Source organism: Lactuca virosa, chromosome 3, assembly GCF_052849685.1.
Source record: "Lactuca virosa cultivar CGN04683 chromosome 3, Lactuca_virosa_CGN04683_v6, whole genome shotgun sequence".
NCBI lineage: Eukaryota > Viridiplantae > Streptophyta > Magnoliopsida > Asterales > Asteraceae > Lactuca > Lactuca virosa.
This window is the reverse complement of record NC_136428.1, coordinates 106,379,865-106,398,213: the sequence shown is the minus strand read 5'-3', so window position 1 is coordinate 106,398,213 and position 18,349 is coordinate 106,379,865. Positions and strand designations below refer to the sequence as shown.

The following is an 18,349-nucleotide window of genomic DNA, read 5'->3' as shown; positions in this document are numbered from 1 at the left end:
TGATATCATTTGGTTGATGACTGGTGGTGGTTCAGGAGGTGTTAAAAGTGATAGGTGGAAGTGTTGGGGTTTAGAATGAGGATAGCGAAGAGAAATAGAGAGATAGTGAGAGAGAGAGAGAGAGAGGGGGAGAGAGAGGTATGTGTATGTGTGTATGTGTGTGTCTGTGTGTGAGAAAAAAGGAAGAGAAAAGCAATGGTTTCTGGCGGTAGTCGATGGTGGATTGTTGTTTTTGGGAAGTTCTTGAAACAGAAATACTTTAAAGAATGAATTGTAGGGGTACTTTTCTAAAAAACGAATAAAACCCCAAAATAAATCTGAAAATTAAACGAAAAAGAAATAAAAAATGGCAATATAGTCATTTCTTGTTTGTAAGGACGAAACATGTACTTTTTACGATATAATGGATGGTTAGAGTTAATTTTTGAGAATAAAGACTGAACATGTTTTTTGGAACCTACACGACGGACAATAATGCAATTGTTATTGCGTGAATATCGAAAGATAAATCTTTATAAATGGTCTATATTAATTCCTAACATATCAAGTTTGGTACTTAATTTTTTTAAGTCTCAAGGAAGGTCCATATAGTTTCAATTTATATCGTGGTTACTATTACTTTTATACCATTTTTAATTTATTTTACATTTCTTTTATTAAAATGATTTCAAAATATAAAATTAAATAAATAAATATCACCACTCCACCACGACTGTTCCACCCACTTAAGTGTAGTTTGCTTTTTTTTTTAAAACATCTCCAAACCATTTTTTGCTGCGCGGCGCAGCACATACACAACATTTGCCCTCTCGAAGCAGTTTGTTTTTTGGAAGACTTCAGACTACAAAACTTCTACGTGTGTTCTGCGCGGCGCAACACTTGACTTGTCTCTTCAAACCTCTTCAGTTTTAATTTTTTCCAAGTACTTTTTTTTAGAAATTTGGTATAACTTATTTATTTTTTAAACTTTGATTTACCGATTTGATACATTTTCTTTTTATAGTTTCCACAATTTTTTATAACTTGATTTTTTTGAAAATAAAACTTTGAATTTTTTTTTTTTAATTTTTTTACCGTTTCTATTAATAATATTTTCAGTTGCGGTTGCATCTTTTTTAACATGTGTAATTCTTTTACGAACTTTATAGATATTGTTTGCAATATTTTCTTAATTTTTTTTATTATTTTCTTTTTTATGTTTTTTAAAATTAGTTTTTTTTCTAGAGTAAAACTGATAGCTTCTTTTATATTTTTTTTAGAAATTTTATATATTTTTTTTTACATGTTCTTTTTAACATTCTTTCAATATTTTAAAATTAAAATTATAAAAGTTTCGAAAAACTATTTTCAGTTTATAAAATTAATTTATTTAAATTTCAGTTTTTCTGAATTTTTTTTTTTTTTTCCTTTTTTGTCTACAGCCCATTCTGGCCATCTCTTCTCCTACCTACACAAACTTTATACAGACACAACCCTTCTCTCCTACCTACACAAACTTTATACAGACACAACCCTCTCATACTCTCATTTTTTCACCTCCCCTATTTTTACCATCGACGATGCCTCTCCGAAAATTGAAGAACCACCCATACAGGTACGTCTTGCTACTACCGGAATTCTTGGAGTCAGCCCAAACAGGGTTCATGATATAAGTTCGTGAGCTCGGAAAGCCCTTTGGAGCAATATAGCACTCGAATCCTAACCCTAGCTGGCCCCTCTGATGTTCAGTAACCGGAAACCTAACAAGAAACCGATCGCCACAATTGTTGGAAACCGTAACCATTCACCCTTTCTTCTCTCTTCTTCGAGACTGTCTTCTCCAGCCACTTCAAACCACTGCAGCCAACCCCTTCACCATCTCTATCCTTCGTTCCCCATCCCCAACGTGAAACAGCTAGAGCCACTACCACATCCATTTTGCCTTAAGATTTCTTGTGTTAATATCTCTAATTTGGATTTTCAAGTCTGTTATTATCTTGTGTTTTCTCAACAACGGACTTGGAAGAGACAATAGTGGTTCCATTCAATGGTTCCTCATATTTGATCTTGATTTTCAGCTTTGATTTGATTTTGGAACCCGGATTTTGAAATCGTTCCTAAACTCAGCATGTTTCAGAAACCTGTATCATAGAAATTAATGGTTTTGGAATCAGAATTTTTATCAGGTTTTTATTTTCAACTTTGATTTTGATTTGGAATCAGGATTCTAATCTGGTATTGATTTTGACTTTCATCATATGGTTTTAATTTTGATCAGATTTGATTTTGGTTTTGTTTTGATGATGACGGCTGTTTCGAATGGCGGTGGAGAGGTACAAGAAAATTGGACTAAACTTGATATCTGAAAAAACAAATGGACCGATTTGTGGCAAGGAAAAAGAACATATATAAAGAGAGGTACAAAATCTTCTAAGATAGATCGCATGGATTGCCAAGGTGTCATATATACAAACATAAACTAAAAGTAAAAATAAATTATAAATTATAAATTATAAATTATACAGAAGCATGATGTCTTTGTATTGACTATTCAGAGGTTCCTTAACTGTACATCTTTTCCGGATTCTACGAAGTAAGCGTCAATTAGGAAATTGTCATGTTATGCGAGTACTTTAATTCCACTCTTCCTTAGGGTTATCATTCCTTCATGTCACCTTCAGAACATCAATATTTGCCTTTTTTGTTTTAGAGTCCTCAACAAGGCTGCCCAGGTAGGCATTTAAGTTTGCCAGCATCACGAGTGAGTGTCTCAACGGGTATCGTGGAAGGTGGAATCAGGCCTGCACTCTGTTCAGGGGTTGGTTGTATATCACCACCTGATTGTACGAAGTAAGCTCCATTTAAGAAAATGTCATTTTCCGATTTCCACTTCCAGTTCTTCCATTCATCCTCAGCAGCGTTATTCCTCGCTGTCACCTTTAAAACATCAATTCTTTTGTTAGATCATATCGATACAAAAAGACAATTATATATACATGCATGCATGGGTAATTAATTAATGGGTGCTTTTGCATACCTGTTTTAATCTTTTCTCATCAGCAGCCAAAAATCGGTTGCCTTGACTCAAGATAGTAGGGTTACTGCTACCACCAATAGCATACATTTTCCATTTGTTATAGTCATTGTTAACTACCTGGAAAAAACCATGACGACACCTAGGCATTCTTTGGGTACATCCTTCATTAAACCTGTTGAATGCGACTGTGACTAACATGTCTTTATCTTCCGTATGCGAATCATCTGCCCCTAGCAACATCACCTGTTCATGCATATTTTGCAAACTTGAGATTACAAAAAAAGAAACGCTCATTGAGCTTGATGATATTCAAATGCTTCTTACTTTGTCGTGATGGTTGAAATCGCAGTTGGAAATGGTTACGGCTGTACTTTTCATGGTGACATCAAGGAGCCCATCTTCGCCATGATCGAGTGTCACATGGTCGATCCATACCTTTGTAGAACCAAAAACGGAAATAGCATCTCCATCGCTTTTTGATCTTGACCCAGCTTTGGTCTCACAAGTCCTAATCTTTCCACCATCTACTACTTTTATATGGTGTATGTGGATCCCATGAATAATGACATTGTTCACTTTGTATACACCCAGACCTCCACCATTAGCAATCTCGACAGAGGCACCTCTACCATCAATTGTCTTGTCACTATTAATCACGAGCTCATGTTTCAACGTGATCACCATATCTTTGTCGAATGTAATCCATAAAGGTCTATCTCGAGTAACACCAAAACGTAGCGTCCCTTCCTTTGGATTCTCACAATCGTCATCTGAAGGATCAGTCACCACGTAGATGTCTCCACCCTTGCCACCTGTGGTTCCTTTTGCATAACCAAGAACACAATCGGCTAATGCTTGACGGTTTTCTGCCCAATCGGATTTGCCCCTCCAGCATTTGTCTATATCGTTTCTTGCTTCGCATGTGGTATGTAAGTCCCTCCTTTCTGAACTACAAGAGTTTTACAATAAATTAATGTAAATTTATAATGCAAAGAAGAAACATATATATATATATATATATATATATATATATATATATATATATATATATATATATATATATATATATATATATATATATATACTCACCCCTTGTCATCGGCAAACTCTGCTGCAAACGAGTCGGGATCATGAGGATTAATAAATGCATCCATTGCAGCATCCTTGTCGTCTAGTTCATTACCAGGTTCAGGTGATGAGAAGAGACCAGCAAAAATAACCGGAGCCATGAAAACCAAGATATGAGTGAAAAGCAAAACGAACTTATGTTTCCCCATTGTATATATGATTCTCTTTTGCACACAACTTTTTTCCTCAAAAGTTCCTAAAACACTGTGTTATTATGAATCTCAAGTTAATCGCTAGCTATATATGTTAATTATTCCAAAACAATGGCATCCTTGATTATATATGTTGTTTTAGATCTTCAATTCCTCGTTTAAATAAGAAAATTTTGCTTATATATATTTAGTAATAAGTGGTTTACCAAGAAATTAATTAAATACCTGGTGATCACAATTTTTGCTACAAAAATGGACACCAAGTGAAAATGCCGTGACCGCAAAACAAGGACAAGACCACATTCATTAGTTTTGCTCCTAAAATGAGAGATACAGAGTGGTTGTTCGACGACCTTCTATATTTTGTTGAAGTGTACAGCAGACCTTATATATAATTAATAACCAATAAGGCATTGCTTTGTTTTGGACATAATAATCAGAACAGAACTTCAAGATTTTCTAATCATCATTGATCATTCACTTAAAATATATATATATATATATATATATATATATATATATATATACAAGAGAAATATTATGGAAGAACGTAAGTTCTAGACTATGGGTTGTAAACTCTATCGAGCAACATTATGTATATCTATGTTCGAGAAACGGTGGAAGACTAAAGCGTGATTATAGAGATTGGATTAGTATGCTCTATGACTGCCTTTTTATTACGATTTCTCACATCACAAAATATATTTCACATATTCAATTTTAAGTTCTAAAAGGCTCCGGTCTTAAAACTCTTTTTACTTTCTATAATATTTTGTCGGTTAGACAAACTAACCATACTAACATTTGGATAAACATATTATGGAAGAATTATAGTAATAGGACTAGTTATGTATTTGTATAAAATAGTTTAAGGGCATTTGTATCCATCCATATGTTCTCATTAACAATTAAATCTTTAACATATATAATCAAAAACCTACACATACTTCTGAGTTTTGAATGAAACTAACAATAACTTCTAACTCACAATGACTTTATATAAAATCATCAAGATCTAGAACAAAAATAAAGATTCATCAATGGAAGGTGAACAACAAGTAATTTCACATGATACAATGTATGTTCATGGGTAAATCCTCTTAGCATACAACACTTGACTTTCTAAAAATATAACCATATGTTCATCATTGAAAACAAAAATGTTTACATATATTCATTATTCACATATATATGGATCAAGCCGTTTATGACGCTTCCCATACCTTATAATCATTTCCCTGAGCCGCCATCTTCCAATTATGGGACCCACCATCGGGTTCATAATGACCCGGTCCAATCTTCATTGCCACCTTATCATCAATAACAGCTGCATACACATCTCTCTCTGACTTCACGATTTTAACCTATATATATAAATGGTGATTAAATTTTTAATTTAATATAAGCATAAGGAATTTAAAAATAGGTTATAGGTGAAGGTGCTCATGATACTTACTGTACTCCGGCATTGTATCTTATTACGGCTCCTGATTGAGATAAGTGCAGAAATTTCGGATTTGTAACGGGAAAACATGTGATCATAGAAAACAGATGGTGTGCCAGGGTGTGTTAAGATGTAAGCGTATCCTTGCATCTCCTTTCCACCTGGAAATCTCCAGTGACCCTACAATATAAATTAATAATACTTTTTTCGATCTTAAATAGCATAGAAAAGTGAAACATGAAAATTAAAGTTAGTTAATTTAATTAATACTTGTGTAGAACCAGTATCGTGATTTTCAATAAAGGTTACAGCACGAGAAGGCCACCACCCAAGAACACCTGGAGGTTTTCCGTTTTGATCGCTTAATCTCCAGTATTCGGTTCTTTCAATTGCCTGTCATGTACGTACAAAATAAAATTATTATTAATTAATTACTTTTAAAAAAGGTTAATTTGGAAAATTAATTTTTGTCTTTAAATACTTACAGAGTGAAGAATTCCTTTTGTTGTGACATCAAAGGCGCCAGCAGATCCATTAGTGTCATTAATCCAGTCAACAATTCGCTGTCTATGGGCATCTTGATTGTGATCCATTTCACCGTATGTGTAGCTTAAAGAATCCCAATACTCGCCTACGGAAAAGTAGGGTTTGCTTGCTTCCATGTATTCCTTTACATAACCACCCCAAAATCCCCTCACGTAATCCAACCTCCATCCATCGTATCCAATCTCTTTCCTAAAATTATGACATTTTATAAAAACATCGAAACAAATTGCATTTTTGGTCCTTGAGTATATATAGCTGAAATTATTCAATTTTCGTCCCAAAAAGTTCTCTTGCAATTTTGGTCCTTATTTTGAGGTTCTTGTAACGTTTTTGGTACCAAAATTCAAAAAGTCAGCTATTCTCAAGCACCAAAAAGGTAATTTAGTCTAGAATATATGAATAGAAATAAAGAAAGGGGGTGATGAGTAAACCTAAGCCAGCATAACCACTCGCTTAGGTCTTTTCTTACAAACTCTTGTGAATGGTCGATGTTTGGAGCAGCATGGAAATTATCACCACTACTCTTGTTTCCCCGGCCCTAAAAGTAAAAGATAAAAAATAAATAAAGTGGAAGTTTATTTTAAAAAAAAATGAAAATGTTTAATGTGGAGAAAGAGAAAGGATTGTACTTGAAAATGGGGATCATCAGCAACAACTGCACGATCGTCCCAATTTAATAGACCACCAAAAATGTTCCAAACGCCGTTTTGGTTTTGATAATGTGCACAGCGGTGATTTATGACTGCGTCACCTAGAACTCTTATACCAACTTGATGGAATTTTTTGACAAGGGCTTTTAACTCATCAACATTTCCATACCTGATCAACACAATACATGTGAATGTAGGATGAAGTAAATACGTATCAATCATTTTTCTTCGCTATGAGAATGGGAAACTAATGAGTCGTAGCTTTAACAAAATATTAAACATTGGAAGTAAAATAGAAAAACATTTATGGGCGTAATTGAGAACGGGTATAAACTAAAATACATTGTTGAGGGATTTGGTATAAGCATGTCCGACTGTTGACATCTAAAATCCAGAAAGAGAACCACATTTAGGAACCCTAGATGTGATATGCCTCAAAACAAAAAATGTTGCATCCTACTGTCATATTTGTAAATTCCGTTTGTTTGTATTTAACTGTCGAGTATACATCTTTTTCGGCATTGCTTTACTCCATCAATGATGACTATGTTCCTTAATTATTCATATTCCTCGTAACTGTATGAATATCAAACGTTGTCATGTAAGCAGGGCGAGATGTGAGAGTAAAATTTTTGTTTCAACTCTTGTTTGGCACTCAGCTCAGGCATCCTTCTTCATATGCTTTTAATAAACTTTTTTTTTTCTAATAAATTTACTTTAGTAACATATGTATGCTTGTAACATAGCTAAAATTAGTCCCTTAACTTTTCCTCAACATTATTCGTATAGTAAAATTCCATTGGAAGTAATACATTAAAACATCCCCCACACGGTATTATCGATTTGGATTTCGTGACTATTTTATATTTATTAACAAGTACAACCAATTTACATGGATATATCCATTGCCACATTGTGCAAATGCCCTTGCTTTTTTTGATCACTTCAAAAATCATATAAAAATCTTTTTCCCATAAAAGTCAAAAAAAAAAAAAAAAAAGCAAGTGTGATGGTGCTCCTAAGACTACTCAAAGGCCAAATAGGCCACTTTTTGTTCGAGTCTGTAATTACATACAAAATCTCTATACCACAACGATAAAACAGACTCATCTGAGATAGCATGGTCCTGTCTTTTGCATGCCACAATATCACAAATTTTGGTACAATGTGTATGCTACCACATCCTTCATTATCAATTGCATCCCATCTCAAACCTTGAAACTCATTATTATATTTTACATATATCCATATGCTTATGTTATCCATTCCTTGAAAGTTTCTTGCATTTTTGTTGGTTGTGCTCCCAATATATCCATATGCTTATGTTATCCATTCCTTGGAAGTTTCTTGCATTTTTGTTGGTTATGCTTCCAATCGAAAAGGATATCTTAACTAACGTCCACTTACTTGAAAAACACATACCTCCCATCATGTTGTCTTTCATAAGACTACTTTCTAAATTTTCTATATTATGTGGAATACTACTTCTCCATCAAATATGACCCAAATAGTCTTACCCTTTATTACATTATAGCAACATCAACTCCATCAACGGTACCACCACCTTTGTTTCATCCATCACATCATCCTATCCTCCTATTTTTACTATACTTGTTCTTACTATATGTCTTCCATTTCTCATGCCATAACAACCAAATCCTGAGATAATACACATCACCCCAAAACAGTCAACAAACATGTCCTTTATCAACCACAACTCTTTCAAACTATTAAATCTACTACCTTTAACCTGAGCCTAGAAATAGATTGTATGATGGGATGCCATGAGTAAAGATTTATGCACGTTACACTTATCACACTGGTGCAGATAGGTGTGTCAAACCGATAGAAACGGGATTGGCGGATGATTACGTTGAGCCAATGTTGTCGCACCTTTAAGTAGGTGGACAAGGAAAAAGGTAGAGGTAAGCGTAACTCTGAACCAAGGATGAGATCCAACAAATCTCAACGACTATATGAGCTAGAGTATGTGATACGTCTAGACCTCCTGGACGATGGATGATTTGGGCGGGTATAACAAAGATGCAAGGAGTAAGTTGCAAGTAAAGTTAGGTTTATTTAAGGAAAGTTTGTTTAATTATGGTAGTTTTATTTAAATAAGGATGTTTATCCAGTATTGTAGTTAGGATATGATTCTTTTCCTAGTTCTTAGCTTTCCTAGTTCAACTGTAGCAGGTCACTACAAATATGATGCCACCATAGCTCTTTAATTTTATCGGTTATTAAAATCTAGTCTTCGACTACTCTTGGAGATCACATGTTCTCAAACTCAGGTAATCGGGCTTACCCTAGGACCAAATCTAATATCTATCAATTGGTATCAACGCAGTTTATCCTGCGGTATGGTGTCAAAACTCAACAACACAGAAAGGATCGGTAATCTAGAAACGGATGTGGCCAAGATGTGTGAAGAGGCAGCAAATCTGCAGAAAGCAGGGTTGAAAGTACCACTCGGTTTCAAGAGTTGATGAATACACTTAATGACTTGAAGCAAGACTCGAAAAACGGATGGAAAAGGAAGGAAAAGGGACCTTCTGATCGGGTTCACCTTTGGAGAAGACGACAAAGATGAAGAGGAATCTGTGGGATCGCAAAAAGAGAACACGGGAGGAAAGTCGAAGGTCCTTCTGTGGGACTACTGCAAAATCAAGATGCCAACATTTGAATAGGAAGATGTGCATGGTTGGATTTACAAGATCGAACGGTACTTTGAAATTCAAGGAATCAAGGAGAAAGACTATCTTAGGGCAGCATCGATTTGCATGGAAGGATCAACTTCATTGTGGTATCGTTGGAACGCGGCCAGGACCATCGAACATGGGACGAATTCAAAAGAAAATTGGTCAATCGTTTCCAAGAGTCACAAGAAGGAAGCATATACGAACAGTTCTTGAACATCCAACAAGAAGGAACGACTCGCGAATACGTCTTTAAGTTTGAAAGTTTGGTTGGCCAACTTCTTGACCTACCCGAGAAGGTCTTGGAAAGTACATTCATAAAAGGATTGAAAGCAGATCTCCAGTCAGTGATACGGATCATGAAGCCCGAAACCTTAACCAAAGCCATCAGAGTTGTGATAAAAATGGATGAGAACCACTCTATGGGAGTCGCCAAACATGACAGTAGTGCGTCCTTAGCTAAAACAGGGTCGGGCGGGGCTGCGAAAACAAGTTCCGCATCGGCGGGGTTTAACAACGTCAAGACACGCTACGAAACACGTGGTAGCCCTACTAGATTTAACAACATCAAGCAAGGGACGATACGGGTTATTATAGGTAACAAAATAACGGATAAGAGCTCAAGAACTTGCAAGGGGTTGTACTCACCTTACCAAATGATCGAAAGTAGTAGAAGATTTTTATCCATTACCCAATGTCATTCTAGGCATTAAATGGCTACGTACACTAGGTGATATGACCGTCAATTGGCAAGATCTAAAAATGACATTCTGGGAAGGCAACCGTCAAGTCATACTCATAGGAAATCCAAGCTTATCCAAAACACTAGTAAGTATCATGTAAGTCTCTTACTCGAATGCTGAAACACGAAAGTAATGGATTTCTATTGCAATTAAACACGATAGAAAAAACAGAAACGCCCAACCGGTTTCCAGCGGAATTCCAAGTCTTGATCGATGAACATCACGACATTTTTGAAATGTCAACAGGCCTTCGCTCGTCCCCAGCCACGAGCACGCAATTGTTTTACAAGGAACGACTTCTATCAGTGTGAGACCCTATCGTTAACCATTTGCACAAAAAAGGATTTAATCGAGAAATTGGTATGAGAGATGTTAAATGTGGAGATCATTCAACCAAGTACAAACCCATTTTCTAGTGCGGTCTTGTTAGTTAAAAAGAAAGACGGGAGTTGGTGGTTCTGCGTGGACAATCATGCATTAAACAAAGCGAAAGTCTTGGATAAGTTTCCAATACCCGTAATAGATGAATTATTGGATGAGCTACACGGGGCCGCAATGTTCTCAAAGATCGGTCTTAAAACCGATTGTCATCAAATTCATATGAAGACAAAAGATGTTTCCAAAACCATATTACGAACACACGACGATCACTACGAATTTTTGGTAATGCCATTCGGGCTAAGCAATGCCCCAACTACTTTTCAGCCACTAATTAATAAAGTGTTCCAACCCTTATTACAATGTTTTGTATTGGTTTTTTTTATGACATACTTGTATATAGCAAAATAGCAGCTGAATACATGACGCATCTTGTGATGGTTTTTAAGGTACGTCGTAATAATCACATTTCCGTTAATAAAAAGAAATGTTTTTTGGCTCAAGGGGTATATACTCTCGACAAAAAGAGTCTCGGCCGATCCCGATAAAATTAACGTCGTGTTGGAATGGTCGCTCCCTAAAACACTATGTGAGCTCCAAGGTTTTTTTAGGGCTAACATGATATTATCGCAAATTCGTCAATAGTTATGGAAAAATAGCTTTGCCACTAATGCAACAACTAAAAAGATGGGTTTAAGTTGTCAGAAGACGCTACTAAGGCGCTCCGACAACTTCAAAACGTAATGGTGCGGGCACCGATTCTAGCACTACCAGATTTTACAAAAGAATTTATAATAGAGACAGATGCCTCCGACTATGGGATTGCGGCGGTCTTAATGCAAGAAGACAGGCCACTAGCTTTCTATAGTCACGTTTTGGGGACCCGTGCATGTATGAAATCAGTTTATGAGCGTGAGCTCATGGCGATATTGTTAGCGGTTCAACGGCGGCGGCCCTATCTTTTAGGTCGGAAGTTTGTAATTTGCACCGATCAACGAAGTTTGAAGTATTTATTAGAGCAGCGCATGGTTACTAAGGACCATCAGAAGTGGTTATCTAAGCTATTGGGATACACTTTTGATATCATTTGCCGTTCGGGAAAGAACATAAAGCGACAGACGCGCTCTCATGAAAGGTACCCAAAACTCAATTTAATGTAATCACCACGACTTGTAAAGATTAAATGGGAAGAATTATGGAAAGATCTTGATCTGTTGGATAGTATTGTCGCCATTAAGCAGAAAATAACAAATGGGGAGGAAGTACCGGCGGGATACACATTAGAATCGGAAAGGGTTTTATACAAGGGACGGTTGGTATTAAATTGGCCCTCGTTTTGGATTCCAAAATTTTCGCGAATTTCACGATAGGTTGGTGGGTGGTCACTCAAGAGTTCAAAAATCATATCAACGTACGGCACGAGAAGTTTTCTAGAGCGGCATGAAAGGCGATATAGCTAAAATGGTTGCGGAATGTGATATTTGCCAACGTCAGAAATACTCAGCATTACATTAGCTCGGAATAGGTTACTTCAACCACTAGAGTTGCCAACACGAGTGTGGTCGGAAATTACTATGGATTTCATCTGACGGTTTGCCTAGCTCAGAAGGTTTTACTGTTATCTTTGCGGTTGTGCATCGTTTAAGTAAGTATGCTCATTTTGTGCCATTAAATCATCCCTACAGAGCGCTAATGGTGGCTACAATTTTTGTTAAAGAGGTGATTTGATTGCATCGCGTACCAGAGTTAATTGTTTATGATCGTGACAAGGTTTTTTTAAGCCAATTTTGGCGTGAATAGTTTCACTTACAAGGGATGAATCTCAAGCGCAATATCGCTTATCATCCGCAGTCCGACGGCCAAACTGAGGTCGCAAATCGTTGTGTCAAAACATATCTTCGTTGTTTTGTTCAAGATACTCTAAGATGGTGGAGTAAATGGTTAGCATGGGTAGAGTATTGGTATAATACTTCTTTTTATACGTCCACTAAAACAACTCCTTTTAAAGTATTGTATGACAGTGACCCTCCACATTTATCTTTTACTATGGTCACGCCAGAACAGTAGTTGGATCCGTGGATCAGTATTTAGATGAAGGAGATCATGTTTTGCAACAACTAAAGGGGTATTTGTTTCGAGCTCAACAGTTGATGAAAAGTCAGGCAGATTTGCATCACAAGGAGGTTCAATATGTTGTTGGTGATTGGGTTTATTTGAAACTCAAGCCTTGTCGTCAACAGTCTATGGCAAGACGCCAAAATGAGAAGTTAGCCCGGACCTCTCGTATTCATGATGTTTTTCATGTGTCTCGGTTACGTAAGGCCATTGGAAATCGGGTAGCTGCTCCTCTGGCGACTATGGATAAGGAAGTTTTGCTGCAACCGAGGAAGTTGGAAGGGGTGTGTGATGGGACCAATGGACAAGAGGTTTTGATTCGTAGGTTGGATCTTCCGGAGTATGAGGCGCAACATGGGAGCTGTTCGAGGTTATAAATCGTCAATTTTTTCACCTTAAGGGCAAGATACGTGTTTCAGAGGGGTGTATTGATACGTCTGGATCTCCTGGACGATTTGGGTGGGTACACCAAAGACGCAAGGAGTAAGCTACAAGTAAAGTTAGGTTTATTTAAGGAAAGCTTGTTTAATTATGGTAGTTTTATTTAAATAAGGATGTTTATCTAGTCTTTGACTACTCTTGAAGATCACCTGTCTCGAACTCAGGTAATCGGACTTAACCCTAGGACCGAATCTAATACCTATCAGTATGATATTTGGCCAGGGCACCAGTCCAGCCATATTGTCATTAGGAATGAGCAACGGGTTGAACCCGTACCGGACCGGCCCAAAGACCGAAAGCCCGAAGTCCGAAAATCGTGAATTATCTTACCCGAAAATCGGACCGTTTTTGGGTGTAGCGGGTCCGGGTTCGGTCTGGTCCGGTTTCGGGTACCAGGTTTTGGGTTTTGGACCGAATTAGACTTTGGTAGTGTTGTTTACGGTTTCGGTCCAATCTTGTTCTTGATACCAAACTGGGTTTCGTATGTTTGTTGTTTACGGTTTCAGGTTTTGGCTGTCATGTTACTATCTAGCATACTATTTCAAATTATAATCTTATTAGGTAACATCCATCATTCGTATCTTTGTTGTTTGCACAATTCGACTAAAAAAATATATAAAAGAACATGAATACAACGGTACGTTGCAGGACTCTAATTAGAACACGTGCAAATGTTATTAAAAAAAACTACACTATTTTTATAAAAAAAAAACTGCACTGTTTTTATAAAACAAAACTGCACTTTTTTTATAAAAAATTTGCACTTAACAACATTATTTTTATTAAAAAATACTGCATAATTTTTTTCTAAAAAAAAAAAACTACACTATGTTTATTAAAAAAAATTATATTAGGAAATAACTTTTGGTTTTTCGAGAAAAGAAAGCGACACCATAATGCAATCAAGAGAAGAGGCCGAAACAAAAAAAAATTTGACACTCTAATGTGACACAGGAGAGGCCGAATCAATTCAATCGGACAACATTTTTTTTATTTTGGTAATTCTTACTTACTGTTTGCTGATCAAAAAAAGAAAATAACTTTTGGTTTTTCGGTCCGGTCTGGGTTACATCCTTGAATTCGGGTACGGTCCGGTCCAAACCCGAAACCCGATTAATGATAAAAACCAAACCCGAAAACCGGCCCACTAATATGATAATCCGGTTTGGTCCGGGTCCGGTCCCGGTTTTTTTCCGGTCCCACGGGTCGTATGCTCATCCCTAATTGTCATATTGAGATCAACCTACATGTCTTTCCAGGATTGGTCTTTGTAAATTCGCTATGTGCCAACGACTTCCTAGCTTGCTAACATTCTCACCAATATACTGCCCATTTCTCGTTTTCAATTGCTACAAGTTCTACCTACCATCTAGCTTGAGGGGGGATGCAACCTATCCTACTGCTTCTTAGAAGTTGGTTGTCGCAAATAGTTTAGGGCGACTCATAGTCATAGCCTCTCGTGTCTTAGGTTGTGAGTCATTGTGTCTGTGAGTGCCTTTAGCCTTGTTCTATGTCGGTCATGACGGCATATAAAAACATTTCTCTTCTATTGTGTTACTCACTTCACGACACATAATACACGATCAGATTTCTCTTATCTTCATTTCTTTCCATTTCTGCTTATATTATATCTATATACCTGTTTATACTAGCCACTAGACTTTGTCCAAATGTAAGCTACATATAATCTTATTATATTCCGTATCCCTCAACCTTAAACATTACAGTCTGCTTCTCTATCAAACTAAGAGATTCATATTATGATTCAAATTCATATCAATCTTAAACTGATCCGAAACTAAGCATGCATAAGATATGAGAACTTTATGTCTAAGAATTTAAAGTACCTGGAGTTTAAGTTATATAGATCCCTTGGCATGTAGCCTTCAGGTGAGATAGATTCAGTTGGTGGAGGCAACCAAACAACAGTAAACCCAAGTGAAGCCAATTCTTCAACCTTCTCTTGTAGTTCCCCATACCATCTTCCAGACTTATTAGACTCCCAATTAAATCCCTGAAACAGAAGCTCAAATCCTGAACCAGTTGCTGAACTTACTTTAACAGGTGGTTCCACATCCACATCCACAGCTTCAAACTCATCAATCTCTTGTGGTAAACTTTGAACAGAGCTTCTGTAAATACTATACGCTTCAGCAGCTAACTTTTCAATCTCTTGAAGAATAATCTCCTGTTTTTCTTTGCTTTTTGTTTTCCTGTTGGCTGCAGATGATATCCCAGTTACCAGATGTCTAATTTCATCAATGATTTCATCCGTATATGCACCAGAAACAGCTTCTTCTTCATCATTGTTATTTTCTGGATTCTGGGAGACGCTTTCTTTTGGGATACGTATGTAAAAGTCATTCCCCATGTTATTAATCCATGTCTTGGTGTCCTTAAGTTTCAAAACAAAAAGAAATCCGGAAGCTTCTTGATCTAATGGAAATACTCCACTGCATCCATGCTGCAAAAGGATGAAAGGTTTGCTGTTTTTACCTACTTTAACTCTAGGTAAAAACAGTGTAAGAATAAATGAAAAAAAAAAAAAAAGCATACCTGTAACTGAGTACGCAAAGCTTTGTTTTTAAATACTGATGTGTTATCTGGATGAGGTCCAGAAGGAATTTCCCACTTCAAACTCTCATCTTTACAGATTCCCCAATGAACAATAACATCACCAGGTATATCAGTCTCCATATGCAGCACATTATTAGATGCATCTGAACCTTTCTTTATGTAAACATTCATGGAATGTTCAACCAAAGTTTCTTTTACAATGGAATGCTCTTCACAGAATTCCTTCAACTTATCACTTTTATTTTCATCTTCAGAAACTGAGTTTTCTGATTGAACCATTACACCTGATAACTCCCCTGAAGTCCCTGTTCATAAAAAAAGACATTTGAAAAATTAGTGATTGCAATTTGCTAAAAGAATACAGCAGAAATTGTTCCATGATCCAACCTGGCCAAATGGCAAACCCTTGTTTGGTTCCCACAGCATTTTCATTAGCATATGAGAAATCGACAAGTGGCACCTTAAAATCTCTTCCTCTGTACTGATACCAGGATCCAGTTTCTGCATCCTAAATTATTGAGTAATTAAGTGAAAAGAGACATAACTTTAAAGTAAATGAAGATCATTAACCACTAACAACTTCAACAGTTCAACTACTACCTTTAGTACAAAATTTATAGCTGCAATTGAACTTTTAGTGTTGAAATCAATCTTCACTTCATGGATTGAATCTGTTTCTGTGACAGTTGATGATTTTGTCAAAGGGGTCTCAATTGCATAGTCCTGAAAAGATGAGGTACAAGAATGTAATTTCACCAAAATGCAATGAAGTGAATTAAACCAATATAAAATTGAAGAAATTAGATACCTTTATGGTAATAGAGTCAGGAGGTATCATTTCAGCAGGAGGTTGATCCCATTCACTATAGGCATTGAGTATAAAAGTAAGAAAATGTTTGTTTTTTTAATCTTGTTCAAAGTACTAAAATATATAACATTATAACATAAACCTGTCAATGTCATTTTCGTAATTAACTCCCCAATGAAGAACCCATTTCCCTGGAAGGTTACATCCTATAGTTAGTTGCCAATTTTCCTCATCCTTACCACTGTCTAATTTGATTAGTATCTTTCCTTCCACCTGTAATTGATATTGAAAAGACCATGAGAGCAATAAATTCACATCAGAGTTTCTTTCTTGTAACTTTTTTCTCCATTCTCCATTGCCTAAAAAAGAGCTGCATTTTGATTTTTTATGTCAAACATTGCATTGCTCAACAAACTGAAATGAAATGTTTTGCATATTTGACATCAAACTATTCTACTTTAAGTCTAGTAATTGTTATCATAGCAGATTTAACAATCGGGTAGAAACAATGTGCATATATGGTCCTCACGTCCATGTATACTCATATTCTTCTTAATTATAAGATTATGATGGCGAATTTGTTGCTCAGTGCCACTAACCAAATTATACCAGTTATCAATCAACGTTTGAACTTCATCCATTAAACTACATTTAACCAAATAAACAATACAATGCCCTTTCCACTACTTCATATTTTAACCTCCGATTTGTTCAAATTAGACTTCCGCTAAACTAATCAAAAACATAAGCCCATGCTTACACACACAATTTCTAGTTCGAACGAACCTTTTCGATGCGTTGCAATGGAAAAGTTTCTCTGGAGATGACGTCATCGGACAACGGTGCATCAAGGACAGCTGTGTCCGAGGTGGAGTTATTAGAAGAAGCTCTGACGGTGGTTGACAGAACCCTACAATCAAAAGAAGGTCCGAACTTGCCGCTTTTGGCGCCATTTTTTACCACAAAACTCCCTTTCCTACTGTAATACAAATGAGATCGTTTAGAATTTCTGGAATTTATACGAATTTTAGGGCTTTCTAAGCGACAACAATGGTGGAAATGAGTCCCAAGAGGAACCGTCGCCATTGTGTGTGTGTGTGTGAGAGAGAGAGAGAGAGGAGAGAGAGAGGGAGGGAGGGAGTCAGTGGTGCTGGTTTCAGTTAATATTGGTTCGAACTCCTTATTATTTACAATTTACCCCTCAAAGTTTAGAAATAAAGTCATAAAACAGTAATATATTTTTGTAATTTCTCTAAAGGTCATCTCATTAATATTTTAGTTTTAGGCAATACAACAATCAGTCATATACATGTACATATATATTTTTTGCTCCTAATTAATATACTTTGTAAATAGTTTATCTGTATTTTAGCCATTTCTAACTCAGATTAATTGTCAAATTGTTTAGTATTATTTTGTTAAAAGAAATTATGTATAAAATGACTCATGAAAGCCAAATTATATTTAATTAAATAGTTTGTGTCTTTTTGGGAAGAAAAAGGTGGTTAGGTTCTTATGAGAAGAACAATAATAATTTAATTAGGATAAATCAATAAGCATTGTTACTAAAGGGTTTTGATCGTTTATCAAAATATAGTTAGTGTTATGCAATTTATACACTGTAACAGATTTAGTATAAAATGTCCACAAGA

General features: G+C 36.1%; 2 protein-coding genes and 1 long non-coding RNA gene across 4 annotated transcripts; 1 reads left to right on the top strand and 2 right to left on the bottom strand.

The window, feature by feature from the left end:
- The first annotated feature begins 2,045 nt into the window (after positions 1-2,045).
- On the top strand, positions 2,046-4,292 carry LOC145166347 (uncharacterized). 2 transcript variants are annotated; one of them, XR_013740491.1, is made up of 4 exons: positions 2,046-2,165; positions 2,258-2,397; positions 3,366-3,945; positions 4,176-4,292. It is a non-coding gene; the product is annotated as an uncharacterized LOC145166347 (long non-coding RNA). The 2 variants fall into 2 exon arrangements; XR_013740492.1 differs by having other exon boundaries at positions 3,366-3,941; positions 4,176-4,291.
- Positions 2,387-4,293, bottom strand: LOC145166346 (pectate lyase 2-like). The gene is made up of 4 exons (XM_079085299.1): positions 4,106-4,293; positions 3,341-3,965; positions 3,017-3,259; positions 2,387-2,916 (listed from the first exon to the last, which is right to left on the bottom strand). Exons 1-4 carry the CDS (start codon positions 4,291-4,293, stop codon positions 2,695-2,697), a joined length of 1,278 nt encoding a protein of 425 aa, XP_078941425.1. The 3' UTR covers positions 2,387-2,694.
- A 1,019-nt stretch (positions 4,294-5,312) lies between these two features.
- LOC145166345 (alpha-amylase 3, chloroplastic-like) lies at positions 5,313-17,828 on the bottom strand. The gene is made up of 13 exons (XM_079085298.1): positions 17,484-17,828; positions 16,840-16,970; positions 16,698-16,752; positions 16,490-16,612; positions 16,277-16,397; positions 15,869-16,194; positions 15,160-15,776; positions 6,916-7,105; positions 6,718-6,824; positions 6,226-6,475; positions 6,011-6,133; positions 5,753-5,920; positions 5,313-5,660 (listed from the first exon to the last, which is right to left on the bottom strand). The coding sequence occupies exons 1-13, from the start codon at positions 17,781-17,783 to the stop codon at positions 5,502-5,504; spliced, it is 2,670 nt and encodes an 889-aa protein (XP_078941424.1). The 5' UTR covers positions 17,784-17,828; the 3' UTR covers positions 5,313-5,501.
- Positions 17,829-18,349: the final 521 nt, after the last annotated feature.

What these genes read in the sequence shown, in the direction of transcription:
- LOC145166346 (XM_079085299.1), bottom strand. Translation starts at nt 4,293, where the DNA reads ATGGGGAAACATAAGTTCGTTTTGCTTTTCACTCATATCTTGGTTTTC. An exon ending in ATTTCAACCATCACGACAAA is followed by an intron (nt 3,260 to 3,340) that starts GTAAGAAGCATT and finishes ATGCATGAACAG; the next exon opens with GTGATGTTGCTAGGGGCAGA. An exon ending in ATGAGAAAAGATTAAAACAG is followed by an intron (nt 2,917 to 3,016) that starts GTATGCAAAAGC and finishes GATGTTTTAAAG; the next exon opens with GTGACAGCGAGGAATAACGC.
- LOC145166345 (XM_079085298.1), bottom strand. Translation starts at nt 17,783, where the DNA reads ATGGCGACGGTTCCTCTTGGGACTCATTTCCACCATTGTTGTCGCTTA. An exon ending in CTATATAACTTAAACTCCAG is followed by an intron (nt 7,106 to 15,159) that starts GTACTTTAAATT and finishes TGTGTTGATCAG; the next exon opens with GTATGGAAATGTTGATGAGT. An exon ending in CAAAAGGAATTCTTCACTCT is followed by an intron (nt 6,134 to 6,225) that starts GTAAGTATTTAA and finishes CGTACATGACAG; the next exon opens with GCAATTGAAAGAACCGAATA.